Source organism: Lithobates pipiens, unplaced genomic scaffold, assembly GCF_037356315.1.
Source record: "Lithobates pipiens isolate NorthernLeopardFrog02 unplaced genomic scaffold, aLitPip1_a1.2 Scaffold_115, whole genome shotgun sequence".
NCBI lineage: Eukaryota > Metazoa > Chordata > Amphibia > Anura > Ranidae > Lithobates > Lithobates pipiens.
The window spans coordinates 213,508-239,310 of NW_027507702.1; the positions used below are offsets into that span (position 1 = coordinate 213,508).

General features: G+C 43.6%; 1 protein-coding gene across 11 annotated transcripts in view; it reads right to left on the reverse strand.

Moving 5' to 3' along the window:
- The window catches only part of LOC143973688 (NACHT, LRR and PYD domains-containing protein 12-like), a 280,532-nt gene that overhangs the window by 34,407 nt on the left and 220,322 nt on the right, over nucleotides 1-25,803 (reverse strand). For 7 of the 11 annotated variants that reach the window (XM_077474547.1, XM_077474562.1, XM_077474597.1 and 4 more), the window contains 3 exons: nucleotides 23,012-24,704; nucleotides 15,118-15,282; nucleotides 10,338-10,502 (listed from right to left, as the gene is read on the reverse strand). The exons of 1 other annotated variant lie outside the window; for it this stretch is intronic. In XM_077474547.1, coding sequence (XP_077330673.1) covers nucleotides 10,338-10,502; nucleotides 15,118-15,282; nucleotides 23,012-24,704 — 2,023 coding nt within the window. The remainder of the gene's footprint in view (nucleotides 1-10,337; nucleotides 10,503-15,117; nucleotides 15,283-23,011; nucleotides 24,705-25,803) is intronic. 3 more of the 11 variants (XM_077474565.1, XM_077474581.1, XM_077474589.1) reach the window with 3 other exon arrangements.

Consider the following 25,803-nt stretch of genomic DNA (forward strand, 5'->3'; position numbering starts at 1 on the left):
AAAGTTTTTCCTCCCCCCCTACATCCTGTCATTTAGAATGTGGAGCTGTGTTAAGAGTTAACATATGTTAGATTGCTATAGTAACCACTCATTAGCCCACACTTTTGTAAAGGAGGAGCTATCTTTCGGCGCCAAAATTAGAGACTGGTTGATATAGTCATAAGATTGGGGGTCTGGCCCTCTCTTGGTTTTTCAGCAGCATGGAAGGAACATCTCAAAAAGACACATCTTAGCACACAGAGATGACAGCATACAAAGGGTTATTCGGCCATTTTAAATGCCACATGGCATAAACTAAATTCTTCCATAAGACAATTTTAAAGATATTAATGATTATCATTGTACTATTTTTGTAAGTATTCTTTTCTATTTAAATGTGTACAAATAAATACACATTTTTTGAATTACGCTGGCTCAGAACTAATTAAGGAAATTCATCTCACAATCTCAATCGGTCTCACAAGATATATGTAAGATATATATATATATATATATATAAGACTTGAAATATTATTACATTGCGAGCAATTTATTACATTCATCATAGGACGGGACAGGGCGGGACTGTGAGAGGAGCCGAGAGCCACAGAGAGCCACAGAAAATCTGGCTCTGTATCTCGGCGGTGCCATTTTTAAACTGGAAAGCTGCAATGACACTGGAGCAAGACTACACTGACAAGTCTGCAAATGACACTGGGGCAAGGCTGCAATGACAAGGCTACACTAACAAGGCTGCAATGACACTGGACAAGGCTGCAAATGGACACTAATAAGACAGGACGCTGCATTGATGGGCATTTACATGTACGTTTTTTTCCTTAAACTTCCCTCATATAAGTTTTTTTCCTTAAAATTCCGTCCTAAACTTGGGGTGAGTGTTATACGCAGATAAATACAGTAAATAAAAAATAAAACAAAAACAGAAACAAATCTTGATTTTTATTTATTGCTTGCGTTTCTTTTATTAGCCATCTCCTAGGTTCTCCTTGTGCACTTGTAGTGCCAAGCGGATTTTCCTTTAGTAAATAACCCCCATTGTCACTGTAAACACAAAATCACTTCAAAAACTGGTATTGAGCATTGAAAGAAGAAGCCACACATGTTGATTATCAAACTTTTTAATCTGTGCCCATTCACATGGGCGTTATAATTTTTTTTGGAAAATTAAAACATATTTTGTTTTTCAAGTTTTACTATATTTTTTTTTTGGTGTAAACAGGCATGTTTGAAAACACAAAAAACAAACATATTGGGGGGCACACCCTTAAAATGCATTTAAATTCAAGATGGTGCTGCTATAAGACCAACCAACAGTACAAAACAGATTACAGCGCACACATTCAAGAATGACATTTCCTGCAAGGCTAGTTAAAAACACCTGAACATATTCAAAAAAATACTGGGGTTTGGTCTCAGTATAAGTGGGCTTAGCACTATATGACTATACCCCCGTATTTTTTTGTGTTGTTTTTGCCTTCAGCAGACGGGGTGATGTCACCCCTGCAAAAGCCAAATTTTGAAGATGCGCAAAATTTTGGAGTCAAAATGGGTATTTCCCTCCTGATCCCATGCCTAATGTCAATGTGTTTTGGAGGTGCAACCCCTACCTCTCACCTACTAGAGTTGCGAGGAAGGGGTTGCACCCACAAAACACGTCCATTGATATACCGATGGCAGATAGCACACGTTGACACTCTGTGTGCATCTTCAAAATTCGGCTTTTGAAATGTTACCTACATTTATTAGTCTAGAACCATTAAAAAACAATGGTGGCATTTTGAAGATATTTTGAGTCTCCTCGACACATCAATCATGTTGTTCAAGAACATTGAGTTTATTCCTTATGATGTTGATTTCACAATTCCACACCAGGATGTCCTGGATTAGCCTTTGTACACTGTCACTTGTGAAATGTTGAGCTTGCTCTTCCACAACCACGACATAACCTTAAAAATTTTAAGAAAACAGGTATTATAAATATGCAGGCATACATATATTACCTGAAGCTGGGGTGTCAGACACTGACCTGTTGTGGTGAAAATTTTGCCCACTTCCTCTACCTCTCCTTCCTCCAGATCCTCGGGGTGTGGTGTTGTGCCGAGTTCCCCTTGTTTCTGAGGTGTGGGGTTCCTGGTTGTCATGGTTATGCAGTGATCTTCCTCTGGTTGCTTACCTCCCCTCATGTGTTCTGACTAAGAGGCCAGCCACTTCCACCTGGTGGTTTTTATAACCTCTCCTCTAAGCATGGCTCTACCCCAGGCCCAGGGAACCCTATACTAACCTGTGCACTGCAAGCCAACAGTGCTGATCAACCATTGTGTATTCATTGTGTGTTTGGCTTCCTGGTTCCTGCTTACCGTGTGCTCTATATTTGACTCTGTTACCGACCTTGGCATGTTCTCAACGATTCCTGTCTGCTTGTGACCTTGACCTTTTGCATGTCCCTGACCATCCCTGTCTGCCTGTGACCCTGAACCTTTGGCGTGTACTCTGTTGTTCCTGTCTGCTAGTTGCCCTGACCTCTGCCTTATCTCCTTACTATACTTGTCGTTCCAGCCTGCTGCTTCCTTCTCCTGTAGTCTACTGTGAGCGTGAGCTGTGAGACCCTAGGGGCCGCGACCTGGAGCCAGACTACAGCGAAGTGCATCCTCACCACTGGAGGCTCTGGCGAACACCCGCTGGCTCTTAGACTCCGCGCCCTGGGGAATCTATGCTCCAGCTCCCATTGGGATCTGTGTTAGTGATCCTGTAGACCTGTGTCCTGAATCTCCCTGGGTACAATCCGCAGCAGTCAGTCCTAAGGTCCACTACCTAGCGGTGCACTTCCGACTCCTACGGAGTGCATCTGTCACCTGGTCTCAGGTGACCTGATACTGGTGTCCTCCGAGTGGTGTCCCTATGGTTGTCCTATGAGAATGAAACAAAAGGAATACTTAGCACACAGATATTTGAGGCCATAAATATGAATATGAAACATTGCTTGGAAGTGGTGTACAATTGTCTGTTTTGGCAGAGTTCAAAGCTGAAGACATGATTTATTGCCTTACCAAAGCTGGAATACTTACTTTTTTGTGACAACTTTCACACATGGAGACACACCAAGTATCCACTGGAGCAGCTGTGTGGGACACACCATAAATTTTCTTCTGGGGTCCCGCACTATTCCTACTGAGTCCAGATGTGTAAACATCTGCTGAGTGTCCTTTCCTTTACATGGAATCAACCTTGCATTTCATCTAGTTACAAACACATCTAGACAACAATGTACTAAACTTCTTTTTAGACAAATAGGCATGACCAAAGGTATTTAACCTGTATCTGGCCATAACATCGTATTTAGTGAGCGAACAATGTTTACTACGACCGATTACTGTGCCCACTAAACGGAAACTTGCCATTTGAAAATGTCAAACATGAAGGAAAAGGAAAAGGAGAAGGAGGTGGAGAAGGAGGAGGAATTACTTACTTTCTAAAAGAATTTTCTTTATTCTTCTGTACTGATCCTACTCCCTCAGTTTCAGTTCTGACCAGCATTTCCTCAATTGCTCCTTGGATCGTCGTACCCCAAAATTCTTGTGCAGACTCTTCACAACTTTAGACATGATCTTGGCCTTTCTCACATTTGGGTTGGGGTACGGTCCATACTTCGCATCATAGTCGGTCCTCCTCACGATACCCACCATCCCCACCATCTCTTCTCTTCATCTCTACCAGCTTCTACTGCTGTTTTGTCTTTTTATGTCAGGTTTCATAGATGGATACAGGGAAATGGGGAACTTATGGGAGGTGAAACACACCTTATATTATAACAAACAAGCAAGGAGGACAATGCTGGAGAAACTTCTGGAATTTGTGAAGACTCGGATCCCAGATGCAGGCATCAAATTCTTGGAAAAGAAAATTGGTATCTTGAGGCAGGGGTGGATCAAGAGTCTAGTCTCGGGAGGGGCACTGCCAGAAAATACATTTTTTTGCAGGCAATTTATAAGGGACATGGCTGGTGTTGGTGCTTCAATCATCCCGGCACCATGGTTAATATGGTGTCAGGATGATTGAAGCGCATTATCTCTATTATTACATTGTTATATACAATGAAATGGTTCAACTCACCATAATGCAGAATCAGTGAGAGCCCCGAGTGTGTCACCTGCCACCAGTTTCAGATTGTCATTGCCATGGCACACATTGCAGACTGTCACTTGCCACGTCATCTGCCACCAGATGTGGATTGTCACTTGCCACGTCACTTGCCACACGTTGCGGATTGCCACTTGCCATGGCACCTGCCACACGTTGCGGATTGTCACTTGCCACACGTTGTGCATTGTCACTTGCCACGTCACTTGCCACATCACCTGCCACACGTTGCCGATTGCCACTTGCCACATCACCTGCCACATGTTGTGGATTGTCATTGCCACGTCACCTGCCACATGTTGCGGATTGTCACTTGCCACATCACCTGCCACCAGATACGGATTGTCACTTGCCATGTCACCTGTCATTTATTGCCGATTGTTACTTGCTGTGTCACTTTACTGCTGTCAGGGGTGGAGGCCTGCAGTCAGTGTGAGTGAATGTGTGTGGAGTGTGGACAAGATGGAGGGAGGAGGTGCTGCAGGTGGGAGGGGCCAACACACTCAGGGGCGAATGCTTAGAAGGAAGATTGCTGGTGCCCTGCCTCTGCCACACAGTGCCCCTACTCATTACTGCAGTCTGAGACTGCAGCAACAACTGTTCCCCTAGGCTCCTCCAGGCAGCTCCTGTCACCGCCACGTTGGCTCTGAGTCTGAGACTCAGAGTCTGACGTGAGTCACGTGACTGACTCAATGATGTCACTCATTGCTAGATGTCAGGCAGTAGAAATTAGTGCAGGTTTGCCAAGCCAATGGCTCAGCTCCACCCACCTCCAGGCTCCTCCTGGTCCAGGTGCCGTGTAACACACTAGACAGGTTCTCTTTCTGCGCCACTGATCGGCTGATGAGACAGAGAGAGAGACTCGGGCATAGCAGTGCTGCTGTCAGGAAATGTTCCATCCGCTGATAATATCTGTCTTTTGGCGTGCAGTACTGAGGTCCACCAGCAGGTGTCTCCTGTTAGTTTTGAGCTGTCAGGAGAGCTTTTCCCTGCTGATGTTATGTAATCTTTGGGCTGCAGTACTGGCGTCCACCAGCGGATGGATCCTGGCAGTATGGAGCAGGCAGCACCTCCTGCAATCAGGTGTCAATTGAGGCCAATCACAGGCTTATAAATAGCTGGCAAGCACTCATATGTTTGCCTTGGTATTTTCCTTGTGCCCTGACCTGCTGCTGGTGATCCTGAGCCTGATTCTGAACCTGTCCCTGCGCCCTGAACCTGTGACCCCTGGTTCTGATCCTGTTTCCCTGTCCTGGTCTCTACCCTGTCCCACCTGTTACCATCATCCCTGTCCTGCAGTCTGATCCGTCCATCCTCTCCCTGTCCTGTGTTCCTTACCCCATCTGCTGATCTCCCCATGTATGACCTTGGCCTGGCTTGTATCTCTGATTCTGGACTGCCCTTGTTTATCTACCGATCCTCTGTGCATGACCCTGGCCTGCCTATCATTTACGATCCTGGTATTTCCCATTTATTGTACATATCTGTCTGTTGTTTGGTTGGTTGATTTATTGCACTGTGTGGTTGTATTTATATTATTCACTTTCCTCAATAAATCATTATATTTCACTTATACACGTTTGGGTTTCCTCTGTTGCAGTCCACACAGTTCTGGTCTTATCTGGTACATGACAGAATACCAAGGCCATCCCTGACCAGAAATGGCTACACAGAGGAACCATCTTGGTTCAGGTTGCTTACTGAAATGAATTTAGAGGTGATTTGTTATTATGCTTTGCTGGCGTCTGAGAGTAGTGACTATCTCCGCCAGACACTGAAAGAGTGGACCAGTGATCAGCTGTTGGAAACCATTGGTTTAGCTCACCCCTGGGTTGATCAGGGCTGTGTGCTGTTTGGGGATGTTCAGCCGTTAATTCAAATCTGCACAGAGCTGGCCCTGCCCTGCATCCCAAGGGGCCATGATGATTTTTCTCCCCATTTCAGTATTAATCAAGTCACATCACTGGTATGGCTTCTGGAAGATGATTCCCCTTACTTTTTTGAGCATTACACAGCCTGTTCCTAACAGATGATAATAGAATGTGTTGATTCCGTACAATCCCTTGTTAGACAGGCAGTATGTAACCCGCAGTTTGTACAACCACTACTTTTAGCATGGTCTGGTATTTTGCAATCAGCCACAGCCAGCCCACAACAAACCATCTCTGCTACCAAACACCTGCCTGCCCAAGAGTCTCTTCCTCCATCACCGTTTTAGCCCAATATACTCTACCCCCCCCCCCCAAATATCAATACCCTGTTTCTTCCTGCTGCACATATCCTGCCTTTAATCCAACTGCCTCTTTCCCATGGCCTACTATCCCTCAATAACTTCCCCCAGCCACTGTTACCTCTTCCCTGCCATATTCCAACCCTTCTCTCCAGTCTGCTTCATCCCCTACCTATAGATCTGCAGCTACCTACAGGACTTCAGTAGCTAAATCTAAAAAGAGACGGAAGTTCTTTCCCACCCATTTGATCCTGCCAGTAATGCAACCTGCCTCCACACCAACCAACCTGGTCCAGTCTGCCTGCATGCCAGCTGAACCTGATCAACCACCTGATTCTGCCAAACATCTGCCTGCTATCCAGCCAGTGTCTCCGCCTGGAGTTCCTGTGCTCCAGCCTGATGCCTTCCAGCCTGATGTCCCGGCCTTCCAGCCTGATGCCTTTCGGCCTGATGTCCCGGCCTTCCAGTCTGACGCCTTTCAGCCTGATGTCCCGGCCTTCCAGCCTGATGTCCCGGCCTTCCAGCCTGATGCCTTCCAGCCTGATGTCCCGGCCTTCCAGTCTGACGCCTTCCAGCCTGATGCCTTCCAGCCTGATGCCTTGCAGTCTGATGTCCGGCCTTGCAGTCTGATGTCTTGCAGTCTGATGTCCCGGCCTTGCAGTCTGATGCCTTGCAGTCTGATGTCCCGGCCTTCCAGTCTGATGTCCCGGCCTTCCAGTCTGACGCCTTCCAGCCTGATGCCTTCCAGCCTGATGCCTTGCAGTCTGATGTCCCGGCCTTGCAGTCTGATGTCTTGCAGTCTGATGTCCCGGCCTTGCAGTCTGATGCCTTGCAGTCTGATGTCCCGGCCTTCCAGTCTGATGTCCCGGCCTTCCAGTCTGATGCCTTCCAGTCTGATGTCCCAGCCTTCCAGTCTGATGTCCCGTCCTTCCAGTCTGATGCCTTCCAGTCTGATGTCCCGGCCTTCCACTTTGATGCCTTCCAGTCTGATGTCCCGGCCTTCCACTCTGATGCCTTCCAGTCTGATGTGCCGGCCTTCCAGTCCGATGCCTTCCAGTCTGATGTCCCGGCCTTCCAGTCCGATGCCTTCCAGTCTGATGTCTCGGCCTTCCAGTCCGATGCCTTCCAGTCTGATGTCCCGGCCTTCCAGTCCGATGCCTTCCAGTCTGATGTCCTGGCCTTCCAGTCTGATGCCTTCCAGTCTGATGTCCTGGCCTTCCAGTCTGATGTCCTGGCCTTCCAGCCTGATGCCTTCCAGTCTGATGTCCCGGCCTTCCAGTCTGATGTCCCGGCCTTCCAGTCTGATGTCCCGGCCACCCAGCCCGATGCCTTCCAGTCTTAGGCCTTCCAGTCTGATGTCCCGGCCTTCCAGTCTGATGTGCCTGCCTTCCAGCCTGCCGTTCTGGTGCCTGCCTTCCAGCCTGCCGTTCCAGTGCCTGCTTTCCAGCCTGCCGTGCCAGTGCCTGCCTTCCAGCCTGCCGTGCCTGCCTTCCAGCCTGCCGTGCCGCTGCCTGCCTTGCAGCCTCCCGGTCTGATGTGCCAGCCACCCGGTCTGATGTGCCAGCCTCCCAGCCTGAGGTGTTCCTGTCTGCTGTCCAGCCTGGAGTGCTGGTGCCCGCTGTCCAGCCTGCGGTGCCCGTTGCACCAGCTTGAAGTGCCTGTGCCCGCTGCTCAGCTTGAAGTGGCCGCTGCTCAGCTTGAAGTGCCCGCTGCTCAGCTTGAAGTGCCTGTGCCCTCTGCCCAGCTTGCGGTGCCTTCTGCCCAGCTTGATGTACCCGCTGCCCCGCTTGATGTGTCTGTGCCGGCTGCCCAGCCTGATGTGCCTGTTGCACAGTTCAAGTTGACTGCTGCCCAGTCCGACAATCCGGACCTTGCCGATGACCTGGTCCGGATTGTCGCCGCCCAACCCAACGACCCGAAGCCTGCCGCCCAGTTCGATGTGCCTGCTGCTAAACCTGTTATGTCTTCACCTGCTCTCCAGCTTGAGATGCCCATTGCCGGGTCTAATGTTTTAGACTGTCTTCATATCCAGCTTAATGTGACTCCGCCTGCTGCCCAGCTTGATGCCATGGACTTGTCCCAGACATGCATGAGCGAATTTGGGGTGTAATAACTTGACTGGCCTAAAACCGATAGAACACCTTTGGGATGAATTAGAGTGGAGACTGAGCCAGGCCCTCTCGTCCAAGATCAGTGCCTGACCTCACAAATCTGTTTCTGGAAGAATGGTCAAACATTCCCAGAGACACACTCCTAAACTGTGTGGAAAGCCTTTCCAGAACAGATTAAGCTGTTATAGCTGAAAAAGGTGGGCCAACTCAATATTGAACCCTACAGGGGTCGTATACACGCAGTTGGTATTTCCGACAAAAAATGCTCGATGTGAGCTTGTTGTCAGAACCGGATGTAGGCCCCATCAGACATTTTCCGTCGGAATTTCCGTCAAACAAAATTTGAGAGCTGGATCACAAATTTTCCGACAACAAAATCTGTTCTCTTAAATTCCGATCGTGTGTACACAATTCCGACGCACAAAATTCCACGCATGCTCTGAATCAAGCAGAAGAGCAGCACTGGCTATTGAACTTCATTTTTCTCAGCACGTTGTACGTGTTGTACATCACCATGTTCTTGACGTTCGGAATTTTCGACAACATTTGTGTGACCGTGTGTATGCAAGACAAGTTTGAGCCAACACCCGTCAGAAAAAAAATCATGCATTTTGATGTCGGAATGTGCGATCGTGTGTACGCATCATAAGAATGGGATGCCATTAAAGTTCATATGTGTGTAAAGGCAGGTGTCCCAATACTTTTGGTAATATAGTGTAACAGACCAGGATTGGATATTTAGGCTCCATGCACACTGGCTTAAAAATTGCTGCTAATACAGGAGTTTGTGCCTATGTTCTGCCTGTAGAAGAAGCACCATGTTCTCCTATGTGTCCATACACATTGGGACTATTACAGACATAGTTTGAGCTCAGCGTTTAGAGGAATGAAAAAAAACCTTCTGGTTCAAGATTCTGAAAAAGTGTGTATAAAGGGTGCTATCTGGACAAAGGAAAAAACTTAAATATTATAATGAATTAATAAAAGCTATATAAACAAATCAACAAATTAAATAAATTGTGTGTAATCAAAAAGTGGACAATTCATCAATATACATAAAAGTCCATACATTTCTATGATAAATGACTCTTCAATATATGCTCCAACACCGTGCTCCTGAAATATGTGCTCCAATACTCCAAAACAATAGTGCTTCACCCGGAGTGACTATAGAATGCACTCACCAGATTTCCCCCGCCAGCAAGTGACCATAAAGCATGAAATGTGAAAAACTGCTCGATTCATAGCTCAGTTTCCATCAGAATCCACATCTCTCCCTTCTCCATACATGGATAAATATGATTACGATCGAATAAGCAAGGATATGTAAAAAAAAATCTCTCTCCAGTATTAAATATCCTCCACAATATTCATCTGTCTCATTCTCCCATCACAAAACTCTGTGGAATTGGTTCCACCACAAAGAGCTACAGAAGGCAGGTATAGTGTAATAAAGTTTTATTTAAAACTGTTTTATGTGAAAGCTGCACTTACATATGTCCAGCATGATACAAACAGCACAAAGGCAGCTCAAGGATTTGTAGAATCGGTCCCGCACCGCGCCTCTCTTCTATGGATTTCATGCTCTGCGCGCGTTATCGCATTTCTGATTAGAGCTTTCTGTCAGAAAAAAATGCAAAACTCTCCTAAACTCATCTAAACTTTGTACAATAAACTCTCTATATGAAAGTTTTTTTTCTGCCAAGGGAACTGACATTTTTTAAGCCCAGTGTGCATGGAGCCTTATGGAGTCTAAAGATGGAATTTGATGACATTCTCATATTTCTATATTATTTATGTGGTTTAGATATAAAACTGTCCCAGAATATTATTGTCTCAGTCAGTCCTGTTATACTCACAGTAATGCCTCTATCCGGCATGTTGGCAGAGCTTCCATCAGATCCCTGAAATGAGGACCCTCCAGATTGTTCCCAGACAGGTTCAGTGTCCTCAGTGTCTGGTTATTTCTTATTCCAGATGCCAGGTGGGGGCAGGAACTGTCTGTCAGGTCATTACTATCCAATCTGTAGAAGAAGAGAAGAATGTTACCAGAAGAAAATGAATTTCTCCCCCAGGAATGAATGTAACTATTCTCTACATGAATGGAACTCATTTTTCTTTATTGGAATCATTAATATGAGATCACTTTATAAAACACGATCGATCATCTACACTATTGGAGGATTTATCTTTTTGTGGACCCCAATTACTAAATGTGACATGAGAAGTGGATGAGGTGGTGTGATCCATTCATTATTCCTGTATGGGGATTGGACCATACACACTCACACTGACCTCTAGGCTTTCACCTCCAACCTTCTGCTAAGTCTTGGATTCAGTTGTGGGGATTCACTTTGATGGTCATATAAGTCTCACTCATGTTGTGGAAAATTCATTGACTAAAAGTGACACCATTGTACTTTGGGATTTCCTTTAAACCTCATAGTGGAGGACTTGATCTTATGGTGTGGGGAAGATTTTATTATTACTGTTTTTTATTTGGACCTTTTTAGAAAATTTGTACTAATATTACTGCACTCATTTTATATATGCTAATTATAAATTCTCTTCATTAGTTATCAGTATAATAATAGTCTCCATACCATTGTTATACAGTGGTGTGAAAAAGTGTTTGCCCCCTTCCTCATTTCCTGTTCCTTTGCATGTTTGTCACACTTAAGTGTTTCCGAACATCAAACCAATTTAAACAATAGTCAAGGACAACACAAGTAAACACAAAATGCAATTTGTAAATGAAGGTGTTTATTACTAAAGGTGAAAAAAAATCCAAACCATCATGGCCCTGTGTGAAAAAGTGATTGCCCCCCTTGTTAAAACATACTATAACTGTGGTTGTCCACACCTGAGTTCAATTTCTCTAGCCACACCCAGGCCTGATTATTGCCACACCTGTTCACAATCAAGGCATCACTTAAATAGGAGCTGCTTGACACAGTAAGGTCCACCAGAAGATCCTTAAAAGCTACACATCATGCCGAGACCCAAAGAAATTCAGGAACAATTGAGAAAGAAAGTAATTGAGATCTATCAGTCTGGAAAGGGTTATAAAGCCATTTCCAAAACTTTGGGAATCCAGCGAACCACAGTGAGAGCCATTATTCACAAATGGCGAAGACATGGAACAGTGGTGAACCTTCCCAGGAGTGGCCGGCCGCCCAAAATTACCCCAAGAGCGCAGTCACGACTCATCCAAGAGGTCACAAAAGACCCCACAACAACGTCCAAGGAACTGCAGGCCTCACTTGCCTCAGTTAAGGTCAGCGTTCATGCCTCCACCATCAGGAAAAGACTGGGCAAAAATGGCCTGCATGGCAGAGTTCCAAGGAGAAAACCACTGCTGAGCAAAAAGAACATCAAAGCTCGTCTCAATTTCTCCACAACACATCTTGATGATCCCCAAGACTTTTGGGACAACATTCTGTGGACCGATGAGACAAAAGTGGAACTCTTTGGAAGGTGTGTGTCCAAGTATATCTGGCGTAGAAGGAACACTGCATTTCATAAAAAGAACATTATACCAACAGTAAAATATGGTGGTGGTAGTGTGATGGTCTGGGGCTGTTTTGTTGCTTCATGACCTGGAAGACTTGCCGTGATAAAAGGAACTATGAATTCTGCTGTCTACCAAGAGATCCTGAAGGAGAATGTCCGACCATCTGTTTGTGTACTCAAGCTGAAACGAACTTGGGTTCTGCAGCAGGACAATGATCCTAAACACACCAGCAAGTCCACCACCGAATGGCTGAAGAAAAACAAAATGAAGACTTTGGAGTGGCCTAGCCAAAGTCCTGACCTGAATCCTATTGAGATGTTGTGGTATGACCTTAAAAATGCTCGTTCATGCTCGAAAACCCTCTAATGTAACTGAATTAGGACAATTCTGCAAAGATGAGTGGGCCAAAATTCCTCCAGGACGCTGTAAAAGCCTCATTGCACGTTATCGCAAACGCTTGGTTGCAGTTGTTGCTGCTAAGGGTGGCCCAACCAGTTATTAGGTTTAGGGGGCAATCACTTTTTCACACAGGGCCATGATGGTTTGGATTTTTTTTCACCTTTAATAATAAACACCTTCATTTACAAATTGCATTTTGTGTTTACTTGTGTTGTCCTTGACTATTGTTTAAATTGGTTTGATGTTCCGAAACACTTAAGTGTGACAAACATGCAAAGGAACAGGAAATGAGGAAGGGGGCAAACACTTTTTCACACCACTGTATATACACTAATGCTAATTTCACACTGAGGCGGTGGGGACGTCGGTGGTAAAGCGACGCTATATTTAGTGCCACTTTACCGATGTTTTAGCGGCACTATTCGGCCCCGCTAGTGGCCAAAAAAGGATTAAAACCACACGCATAACGCCGCTGCAGTGGTGCTATGGCGGTGCTGCCCCATTGTTTTCAATTGGAAGGGGTGCTATAGGAGTGATAAATACACTGCTTCTACAGCGCTGCAAAGATGCGGCTTGCAGGACTTTTTTTTACCGTCCAGCAAACGCACCGCACCGGTGTGAAAACACTTGAGCTTTCACATTGGAGACACAGGAGAGGCTCTTAACAGGCGCTATTTTTAGCACTGTAGCGTCTGTAAAGTGCCTCAGTGTGAAAGTAGCCTTATAGGGAGTTTTGTGTTGAGGAGTTTCACTTTTATTGTTATATTTTAACATTTATATTGTGTGAATGTTATATACTAGTGCTGCAGTCTTCCATATTATACTAGATGTGCTAATTCCACCAATAGGGATCAGATAGAACAATTCCATTCACTACAAAAATACACTTTTATACATGTGAGGAAGATCTCCTGTAACCTATTCACAGCTACTTCAATCTATATAACATATAGTGTACAAAAATACATAAACATAAAGAGCAACAAAGTTATCTAAAAAAAATTGCAAACATCAAGAGAAAGGAGAAAGTTCATAAATGTGAAAAAAGCGGATTTCCTACAATCCATTCACCACTACTTCCATCTCCAATCAGCATACAGTGACTTGTGCAGTAAGACCCCTTTCACACTGCAGCACCTCTACAAAAGCGCTAAAGTACTGGTAATTTTTGCGGTGCTTTAGTGGTGATTTAGCTGCACTTTTTGTGCGCTAGTGGGATGGTGACAATGGGACCTTTAAAAAAGAAAAAAGACCCGCTTTACGGTGCTTTCAGAGCACTTTGGAAGTGCTTCCCATTCATTTCAATGGGTAGGGCCGCTTTGGGAGCGCTATTTATAGCACTTATAACCCGCCCCAAAAATGCTGCTTGCAGGACTTTTTCTAGTGTCCCACAAGCGCACCACCCCAGTTTGAAAGCACTCATGCAAATGAATGGGATTCAGTTTTCAAGCACCATATCTAGTGCTAAAATGCCTGAATACTGCCTCTGTGTGAAAGAGGTCTAACAGAAATACCAGAGATTCATCCAGATGGATTAAATCAATGCTGATCAACTGCTACCTCTTTGCAGCAACTTCAATCAACCTCCACCACACCAGTGAGCAAACAGGTCCCTTACCAAAAGGTATGTCTCTACAAGCAAGGCCCAGACACGCTTGTTTATATCCTTCCAGCAGCACCACTCCACTCAAGCCGGCTTCCGATGAGAACAGACTGTGCCACGGAATGTCAGACCTCCAGGTAGAATCTCCAATATCACCCGAGGTATCCAGGCAATAGCCGCAATCACGTTACATAGAAATACATTACACAGAAAAAGCCTCCATAGTGCATAATCCTTAAATATATATAGAATAACAGATTGTACACTTCCATCATATACACGAGTATACACAGAACTCAAAGCACACACCGCTCCGGACTGCAGTTGTGTATGATGGAGTCCAGGCAGTGACATGGAGGCTTTTTCTATTCTATGTAATGTGATGGCGGCCATTGTCTGGATACCTCGGGCGATATTGTATTTTTGCACATTATATGTTATACAGACTGAAGTAGCTGTGAATAGCTTGGAGGAGATCTGCCCTTCCTCACATGTATGAAAGTGCATTTTTGTAGTGAATTACATTTTTATTATGGATCACTATTGGTTATTATTTGATTTATGTAGTTCAGACATACACTATATTACCAAAAGTATTGGGACACCTGCCTTTACAAGCACATGAACTTTAATGACATCCCAGTCTTAAGCCTCGTACACATGATAAGATTTTCGGACAACTATTTGTCTGTTTTTTGCTGCATGCTAGTCTCATATAGAAAGTGAAGAGGTTACTCACTATACAAAAATTCTCATCCAATAGAATACAACTTCAGAAGTGATGTAATGTGTTGAATAGTTTTGTTTGTATTCTTTCATTTCTGAAAATGCTTAGTCTTGCTCTTAAGATTTTTTTTTTAGATGAAAACCGTACTTATTAACCACTTAAGGACCAGCCATGTCACAGTTACATGGCGGCAGGTTGGCTCCCCTGGGCAAATCGCTGTAGCTGTACGCTGGCTGCTTTAAGACCAATAGGGGGTACATGATGACAGACCCATGGAGCCTTGTGGAGCCTAAAGATGGAATTTGATGACATTATCATATTTCTATATTATTTATATGGTTTAGATATAAAACTGACCCAGAATATTATTGTTTCAGTCAGTCCTGTTATACTCACAGTAATTCCTCTATCTTGCTTGTTGTCAGAGCTTCCATCAGATCCCTGAAATGAGGACCCTGCAGATTGTTCTCAGACAGGTCCAGTGTCCTCAGTGTCTGGTTATTTCTTATTCCAGATGCCAGGTGGGGGCAGGAACTGTCTGTCAGCTGATTATTATGCAAGCTGTAGAAGAAGAGAAGAATGTTACCAGAAGAAAATGAATTTCTCCCCCAGGAATGAATGTAACTATTCTCTAAATGTGGCATGAGAAGTGGAATAGGTGGTGTGATCCATTCATTATTCCTGTATATGGATTGGACCATACACACCCACACTGAAAAATAGGAAAAAAAAATCCCCCTCTGGTGGGACTTTACCGGCCCAAATAGTATTATACAAGGAAGGCCATGTCCACATTCCTTTTTTTTTTTCTTCTTCTTCTTCTTCTTATCATTGGATTTTCCTTCTATCAATAAACTTCTGTTCATTTTCTTCACTTTCTCTTTTAGTGTCACTAATTCTTCTTTCTTGTATCCTTTTTCCACAAACCTCTATATGATAATGTCTGCTTGGTTGTCAATCTTCTGTATCCCGATTCCCGACTAATAGTTGCCATCACCGTCAGGGGATAAACAATATACCAAAGGGTCAACTAATGAGGCTATATAGAAATTGCAGTAATACAGAAGATTGACACCCAAGCAGACATTATCATGAAGAGATTTGTAGAAAAAGGATACAAAAAAGAAGAATTAGGACACTAAAAGAGAAAGTGAAAAAAATGAACAGAAGTTTAACGATAGAAGGAAAACCCAATGATAAGAAGAAGAAAAACAGGAATGTGGACATGGCCTTCCTTACGGGTTTTAATATACAACATAAATCACTGGAAATGGTCATAAAAAAAACATCGGGCAAATTTACAATCCGATAAAATCCTGAACACTATTATACCGTCAAGACCCACCTTCATTTATAGGAAGGCGCCAAATATTAGGAACAGATTGGTACATAATGCCCAAGATCCACCAAAGAAAATCAAAATATTTAAACATCTCAAAGGCTTCTTTAAATGTGGTAAATGCCTCCCATGTAGGCTTAGTAAGAAAACAAGAAAAAGATGAATTTCACTTCCCTCACAATTGGAACCAACTACAATATAAAGGGAACTCATATATATATATATATATATATATATATATATATATATATATAGATATATACACATACATACATTATATATATATATATATATATATATATATATATATATATATATATATATATATATATATGACACATCAGGAAATTTTGAGACCATTGTCATTTTTACAGCAATCAGTGCTATATAATTGCACTGATTACTGTAAAAATGACACTGGCAATGAAGGGGTTAACCACTAGGGAAGGGTTAAGTGTGTCCTAGGGAGTGATTCTACCTGTAAGGGGGAGGAACTGTGTGTGACACATCACTGATTATGATCCCGATTACAGGGAGCTGCGATCAATGACAGTGTCACTAGGCAGAACTGGGAGATGCTTGTTTACATTAGCATTTCCCCGTTCTTCCTCTCCGTGATACGATCCTGGGTATCCTGGTACGGACATAAGATTCTGTGGGATCCGCGACCCAACTCACAGAGCTTGCTGCGGGCCGCCTCTTAAAGGGCAGCATACAAGTACATTAGTTTGCCTGTAGATGCACAGTTTATGTGCAAGAGGCGGTCAGCAAGGGGTTAAAGCATATGAGTTTGGTATTATATTATGCATTTTTTGAGTTTTTTAATACTTTGATCACTGGTTCTACACAAATTCCTTTGATGTGTTTCACCTTTAAAGGTTCACTCTTCAGGTGATGGGCAGCGCCACTTACCTCTTTCTACTATTTATAAACATTCGCTCCATTATTGGAGTTTCCCGGGGGGAGGCAGTAGCCCAGCTTATTCCTAATCACAGAATCCTACAAATTATATAGGAAAAACAATTAACCCCTTCTTAATCTGTGAAGGATCTTGGAGTAGTTTTTCATGCCGAATATGTCAAGTGGCGTTGCAAAACTGCAAAGTTTGCAAAATGTAATTCTGTGTATGAAGAGCCATGGAGGCAACATTTATGTCAGTGAGGGATTGCATTGTTCCCATTTGGACAATTTACATTGGACATTCCAGTGCTGACTTGGGCCAAGTGGCACATGGGGGCTTTTCAATTTGCCTTCCTCAGTCAATGGGATGGGCTGCCTATGGAAAAAAGGTCTTTGTGTCTGCACAAATTAGCAAGAGCGTATGTCTTGGACACCAGTGTGTCTCTTTTGTGGCGTGCCTTTCAGCCCAGGAGATGGAATAATTCTACAGCCGGATGCCAGTCTGCCTCCAGTCTGAGGAGACAAGTGCAAGGGCATTGAAGCCTAGTGGAATGCAGATGCTCTGACTGAAATAAATGAAGGCAGTTTTTTTTCTAACCTTGCAACCTTTCAGGATCTTTTCTCCAAGAGGCCTGAATGAAGTTGATTGACACCAGTACAGCAGTAGTTTACATTGCCCACCAAGGGGGAATCAAGTATCTGTGTTTTCCTGTTACTTTTCATAACAAACTTTTTACTGGGTGGAGAGTCACTTACAGACAGTTAAGGCAGTCTACTTACCGGGAGAGCAGGATCCATTAACAAATCAGTTAGGAAAATTCTTTTCCAATGGACAGAACAAATTTATGCCATACAGGTGCTTTCCACCTGTCAAGGAGGCCTTGGTTTGCATTGTTTCCCCAGATGTCATCAGCACCACCAATCCCATTTCTGGTCAAGCAAGATCTTTTATGCCAGCACCTGAATCCAGTGAGACTCTTAATAGCTTGGCTATTTAATCAGCCAGACTAGTGGCGCAGGGATTCTCATCCGAGGTGGTTTAGACCTTGGTGTAGACCACAAGACCATGAACGCTACATATAAGAGGATATGAAGGAAGTTTGTGCTGTTTGCTTAGCAAAGTTTTCTCTCCAGCGTCTCCAGCTCTAGCCAATATCCTGGACATTTTTACAATTGACGCTTGAGGTTGGTCTGGCATACAACTCCATTAAAGTACTGGTCGCTGCCTTTATCCTCTTTTACAGGCTGCAGATTGGTGGAAGAGCCTTTGAAAAAATACTTAATGCAGGCTGTAATCCATATATGACCACCAAGGAATTAATTAATGAATTAAATGGAGGTACTACAGCTAAAACATTTTGTATCAACTCTACCAATTAGAAAGGAAGAGGATCTGAATTTTTTTTTGCAAATATAAATTTTATTGAAGTTTTAAACAAGTAAGCCAAGAACATACAGAAAAAGAAGAGCATGAATATACCTCACACCTTATATCAGTATGGAGGGGAGTTTCCTTCCAAACACGGAGCAGTAGAGTGCAACATATATAATAAGAACACGATGTATAAAATATATAACTCTCGTTGGGAGATCAGTGAGAAATCAGTGACACCCATAACCATTACACCTATCTCCTCCCATAAGAGTTGTTCTCAGCGCTAAGGCAGTAAATTCCCTGCAACAAACCCGACACAAATCCACCCATCTGCCAGAGAAACCTCATTGTTATGGGTGTGTAATATTCAAGGAAAGAAAAGGTATAGAAAGTAGAGAGAGTATAGAGAGGGGGCAAGAAAGAGGAGTAAGGGTGGGGATAAGGGAGGGACACAAGGGGAGGATGGGGTCCAAGGGATACGGACTGACGGGCCACATGAATCTCTCAGGCAGTACCTGCAAAGCTTCCCTGTGTGGGATCTTAAATGAGGGTTATGCCTGAAGGAGCGATTTACCTTCCTGTGAATACTTAAATATGTTCCAGTGGGTCCAAGTCTGGCTATACACCTTGCGCCTATCAGTCCCGGTCAAGATCAGGTCTTCCATTTGGTTTATGTGTTCTACTTTTTTTAGCCATAGTGCCAGCGATGGAGGATTACGCTGTTTCCACATCAATGGAATGCAAGATTTTGCTGCATTCACCAAATGTCTCAGGATAGATTTTTTGTATGTTTTGATCGGGATGTTAGAGACGTGTAGTAGAAAGAACGCTGGGTCGTCGGGTATAGTAAAGTCTGTGAATTTTTGCGAAATGGTGCGTACCGTCCTCCAAAATGTATGTAGCTTTGGGCACTCCCAGAAAATATGTAGAAGAGTGCCCCTATCTGTATCACCTCTCTAGGTTACCCGTCGAGTCTGGGAGGATTACCTGAAGTCGACTTGGCGTCATGTACCACCGCGTCAGCACCTTGTAATTCAGTGCTTGAATTTTAGTGCATATGGAGGATTTAAGGGATAGGTTTACTATGTTGTGCGTCTGTTGTGGTGAAAAAGTCCGGTTTAGGTCTGTTTCCCCCTTTCAGACACCAGGCGGGATTTGTGGTTCCGAGGGAGTGTTAAGTAAAACGTACATTTTCGAGAGTGTCCGTGAGAGTGGCTCTCTTTCCGAGCAGTATTCCACGAATGTTGTTAATTGTCTTGCGAATGTTTGGGGGTGACCAAGCGTCTGGAAGAAGTGGTGTAATTGTAGCGCGCTCCAGAATGTGAGGTTGTATGGGCCCGTAGGGGACATCAAGTCCTCTATAGAAGGCCATGCATTGTTCCTTATAAAGTGGGATGCTACGGTAAGATCGGTGTCCCTCAAAGTCCGGAATCACGACTGTGAGGTTCCCGGGTCAAACTTGGGGTTCCCCAATAACGTCTTGGTTGTCAGACAGTGATGTAAGGTAACTTGGGAGCATTTGCATATCGTATTACCTATGAGGGGATGTCTTTTCATGCTAGACGGTACTGCATCCCAGCACCAAAGCTCGCTCTTAATGGGGATAGAGGACTGACCCTGTTCTAGTTGTGCCCATAGCTTAGAATCACTATGTCGGTGCCAGTCTATGATCCTACCCAAATGCATCGCTTGATAATATCTCCTAATATTTGGCAGTGCAACCCCCCCCCCAAGTGCTTCGGCAATGTCAATAGAGTCTGGAAGATTCTTGGCCTCTTTCGTGCCCAGACAAATCGGGTAAAGATTGATTGCACCTGTCTGAAGAAAGAGTTTGGTATCTTTATCGGTAAGGCTTGGAATAAATATAGATATTTAGGTAGAATACACATTTTGAGGAGATTGTATCTGCCAAACCAGGAGTGGAGACCCGTTTGCCACCCATCCAATAACTCCCGCGTTTTAACTAGAAGAGGGGGAAAGTTAAGTTCATATATCTTGGAAATGTCAGCCGGAATATATGTGCCTAGGTATGTCAGTGCCGTCTCAGTCCACTTAAAGTGGAATCCCGCTTTCAATGCTGGGAGGGTTCTTGATGGTAAAGCAATGCCCATGGCCTCAGATTTCGTAAAATGTATTTTTAAATTAGAGAGATTGCCGTATATCTCAAATTGTTTAAGGAGATTTGGCAATGATACGGTAGGGTTAGAAATGGAAAAAAGTAGGTCATCCGCATACACGGAGACCTTACATTGTGTTTTACCGATAGTTAAGCCCTGTATGTCTGGGTGTCGTCTGATGGTAGCTAGAAAAGGTTCTAAAGAGAGGGCGAATAATAACGGAGACAGTGGACATCCCTGTCTAGTTCCGTTAGTGATCGGGAAGGGCTCCGATAGTACCCCGTTCGCTTTAACTCTAGCAGTGGGGTTGGCATACATTCCCGCTATTCGGTGTAACATCCCCTCTCCCAGGCCAACATGTTTAAGAAACAATAACATGAAGGAGAGGATCTGAATTGAATGGAACATCTTTGTAATTTACAGGAGACTGTGAAAAACTCTGTAGCACAGATTTATAAAATACTCAAGGGGTTGGCAGAGTTGAGAATCCCTCCATTCATTAGAAAATGGGAAAGGGAATGGGGAACACAATTAGAAGAATGAAAAAGAAGTAAAATACTAAAAGCAGTACATTGCTCTGCAGTAGACATAAATACAATTGAAATTAACTATAAATATATGTCTAGATGGTATATAACACACGAGAAGGCACAAAAATATCAACCAGAGAAATCACCATTAGGTTGGAGAAGTTGTGTCAGCAAAATTTGGCTGTACGCAGAGCACACAGCCAAATCTCCTGTTGCTAATAATAATAACATTTCGTCTCATGATAATACATGTTACCTAAAAACCCACTCATCCAAGTAAACAGACACGACCATCCTTAAGTTCTCAGTTCCATCAGCATCACTGACTCACACAATCCAGTGTGGCCTTTTATTATCACAAAAGCTTTCATAAACAGGAAGTGCTGGTTTCAGCCAATCACTTCTTACATTGGAAGTGACATCATAGGAAATGACAAACAGTAAAGGGGAGGGCACTCACAGGAAGGGAAACGGGAGGGAGTGTGCACACGCCCCCTCTTAGTCAGCATGCAGCCCAGCCAATACTGTTCAAAGTAAACAGTGTCTAATAAGCTGATTCTACTGGTTCTTACAGGCTTGAGACAATCTGCGAGGACATTGCTACTGCTGTTGTCAATATACGGTACGAGTACACTGACAAGGCAGATACCAATGTCCTCTTATTAAAGCACATATGTATCCAAAAGGGATAGCAAAGCCACACAGAGATAAAATACTACGTTATGTGGACTTCTCTTCATTAATGCGCATACAAGCCGACAAACACCCACAGACACAGAGAACACGTATCAAATCCCACGAGAAGGTTTTCATACTGACTGTTTTTAACACTGGTCTCGATTCAACCCAAGTGCGCTCTGCTAGAGCGCTCCTCGATTAAATCAGACACAGGGAGACAGATGACAATCTATAAAACACACATCCTACAATAAAATGTTCACATAAATTTTATACAATAAAATTTCCACAACAGTTGTAATATGAAGGGCACTATAATTTATATATGGTGGGAATGTCCTAAAATGTGAGAGTATTGGCAAGAGATGGAGAAATGTATTGAAGAGGTTACAGGGATTCCCCAAGTTACGGACCTCCAACTTGTGAACAACTCCTACTTACGAACAGCAGGCGGCGCCAGCGGGCACATCGGAAAACATTGGAAAACGACGTTGGAAAATGCTATTCTGTGCATGAGTGTCCAAATTACAAACAAAACCGACTTGAGAACAAACAGGCAGTCCCTAACCTGTTCGTAACTCAGGGACTGCCTGTACAGGGATTGGAATACCAGACGACCCGTGGTGCTGTCTATTTTATAGTACAGATGACCTACCACACGTTACCTCCAGAGGGCGTTGTAGGCCCAAATTACAGTACATAGCTGTCAGTATTAGATGGAGAGGGTTGTTAGTATTCCCGCCCTTTAACCTGCCTTTACTCTATCCAAAAAAAAAGGTTTTGCCTTTAGTTCTACTTTAAAGTAGATGTAAACCCAATTCCTGAAAATTGACCTGGGCACATATATCTGTAGTGTTTACTTATCTCTCTTCAAAGCCCAGCGTCCAGTGTCTTTCTGCTGCTTCGTATTTTAAAATTTCCGATTTCCGAATTTCCAATTTTTCAGAATTTCCAATTTCCGTATTTAAAATTTCAGAATTTTAGAATTTCTGAAAAGTCCAATTTCTGAAATTTCTAATTCAGAACTAAACAAATTGCAAAATGTCTACTCCATACCCAGTGCTGGAACAGGAAGAAAAAAGATCTACCACATTCACTTTCTAAACAGTGTATAAAGCTGGAGACAGCAGATATACATGTAAAACGTATGTTGGAGGATTTGTTTCATCTCTGTGTATCATCTGAGGCTGTTCACTTCACTGGGTATATGTGAGGGTTTACATTCACTTTAAGTCTTATCTGATGTATTCAGTCTGCATCAAATCACACTAATAATTAGTAATTTCTCTGGAAAAACACCTGAAAATACCAATTTATTACAGCAATGTGATTATTCAGATTAAATATTTACCTCAAACTCTTGATATTGTGTAGAGCCGGTATAAGTTTCCTCAATCCTTCACTCGGAATATTACATGAGTCTAGATTTACTTCTGTCCCTCTGCAGGATTGAAGGATAAAAGACAGCACAGAGCAGTCCAGAGGGCTGAGGGGGACCTTATAAAAGGCAACTTTGTTTGATCCAATACATTGTGCCACTAGAGCCTTATTCCTGCTCTCATAGAGACAGTAAAATACATTAAGAATATCTCTATTGTAAGAGTTTTCTTCTGTGATTTTCTTCTGGATCCAGGTTATGACATCTCTGGCAGCCTGAGTAGACAATTCTCCTACATGAGATTTTAACATGGATCTAGTAGAAGAGTCTGAGAGACCGCAGAGGAAACGGAGGAATATTTCAGCACGGCCATCTTTGTAAGATTCAGCCTTATCAAGTGTTTTCTGTAATCTGTCAGGATTATAGTTAATAAAATGGACTAAAGCAGCAAAAAACTCCTGAAGAGTGAGATGTAAGAAGGTGTAATCCACATCAGGAGGCTGACCAGATTCCATCACGAAAGATGAGAAGACATGATTATCATTTATCACACTCAATGACTCCAGATCACGCTCATTAAATACAATCATGTGATTCATGACTCCATGTTCTGCCATCCACCCAATAGAGGTCAGCAGTTCCCGGGCAGTGTGACCACCATCTTTATTCTGGCTGTGATTGGCCAGAATGTTGGAGACAAATGTCACAAAGAGTTGTGTCACTGTTTTGGGTAATGATGTCATCAGCTGATCGGTGATTGTTGGTTGGGATCTGAAGCACATTGATAACACTGTACAGATGATCCAGCAGTATGATGGGATATAACATAAAGTGTACAGTGTGTCATTCTCCTGCACATAAAGAAAAGCCTTCTCTGATAATTCCTCATTTCCAAAGAAATTATTGAAGAAGATCAGTCTGTCTCCGTGGAGAAATCCCATGATCTCAGATATTCTCTGGAAAACTCCGGTATCAACTGATGCCAGTCTGGTTGGGCGGCTGGTTATCAGTACAGAGCAACCCTTAAGAAGACTCTGCCTCACCAAACTGTCCACAATCTCACCAAAATGTGATCTCTGTTTTGGATTGGACAATTTACTTGATCTGAAATTAATTTGGCGAATACTTTCATCTAATCCATCAAATATAAACAGAAGTCTCTCTGGATCTTGTAAAATGTCTCCAATCTGACTCTCCAGATGTGGATATTGATGAAGAATCATCTCCTCCAAGCTGACCTCTCCCAGTCTATTAAGGTCCCGGAATCTGAAGAAGAAGAGAAAGGCAAATCTCTGGTAGTGTTTTCCGGTCACCCAGTCATAGACAAACTTCTGTATCAGTGTGGTCTTCCCTATTCCTGGCACTCCGCTCACCATTACTGCATGTGGTACACAATGTGACTGGGGGTTCCATCGGAACAACTTGTTGGGGGAAATGTGTTCCAGTCCAGTTTGTGTCCCCTTTAAGCATTCCTCATGTTTTACCCCAGTCTGTATTAGCTCATTCTGGGGACGTGCCCTGAACTGATCGGTGGAGACTACAATCAGGTTCACATAACGCTCATTGATGAGGAATCTTTGTGGTTCCAGGGTAGTTCCTGGGGGTCTATGCTCCACCAGAGTCTCAGTCTTCTCCATTAGAGATTGTTTGTGCTTTTCCTGAATATCTGGAAATATAATGGAAATATTTTATGGATCAGGTTAAAGCAGTAGTCAAGAATGTTGATATAATTTTCTTCTGTATTTATTATAATATTAGTATGGTTTTATCATTACTACATTTTAATTTCAACTGCTTACCATACAGGTTACTTTGTGTGGTCATCCATAATACTTGAGAACAGAGATTTTTTTTCTCAGCAATATATAAACACTTTTTATCCTTTTAAAGACATTACAAGTACAGAAAAATACCTGATATACTTGTCCCCAGTGGCCTAGTACATCCTGGTCATCCTGGTCATACATCCGGATTTATTTATCTTGACAGCAACAATGTTTGCTCTCACAATACATAAAGCCGTGACTCCAGCACTGTTGGAGGTGATTTCACCATCACAGGTAAAAAGAGAGCATATATGCCGAAGCATGGGGGCAGCAGGGGCAGAGGAGCAATTTGTGCCTCCTCCTCCCTCCTATCAGGTACCCATGTAGAGTCAGTGACCTCATCATCCCCTCTCTCCTCGTCACTGGAGAAAACCTGGCAGTATGCTGCAGCTGGTGGAACATGACTGCCAGATCGCTGTCCTTCTTGGGCAGCCCTCTCTCTGGGCTCAGGTAACTGCCTTCCTCAAGCTGGGTACCACCGTCAGAGCCCTCAAAACACTGCGCATCCTCCTACCGCATGTACCCAACAGTGTGGTCAAAAAATTTGGGAGACTCCTCAGGACATGGTGGGGCTAGGGAAGGAGTGACTGATGCCATTGAGTTGAGGGAAGAGGCTGCTTTGGCAAAGTACCCTAAGCCTGGATGAGAGGATGAGGAGGATGAAGATGGCTTGGTCATCCACTCTACCAACTTTTCTGCATGTTGTGGCTCAACACGGACATTTCCCGAAAAAAAGGGCAAGCGTGCCCCACGGCCACGTGCGGAGGATGCACCGTGTCCATGACCAGCACTGTTTGCTGTAGACTCAGAGCCTGCTTGCCCTCTTTTAGTGGCCTGTGTCTGCCTCTCCTTGGTGGCCTTCCAGACATACTGTACAATTAGATTAGCAAAGCAACGCCTGACATTTACTAAAAACAGTACACCAGGAATGGCCTACCG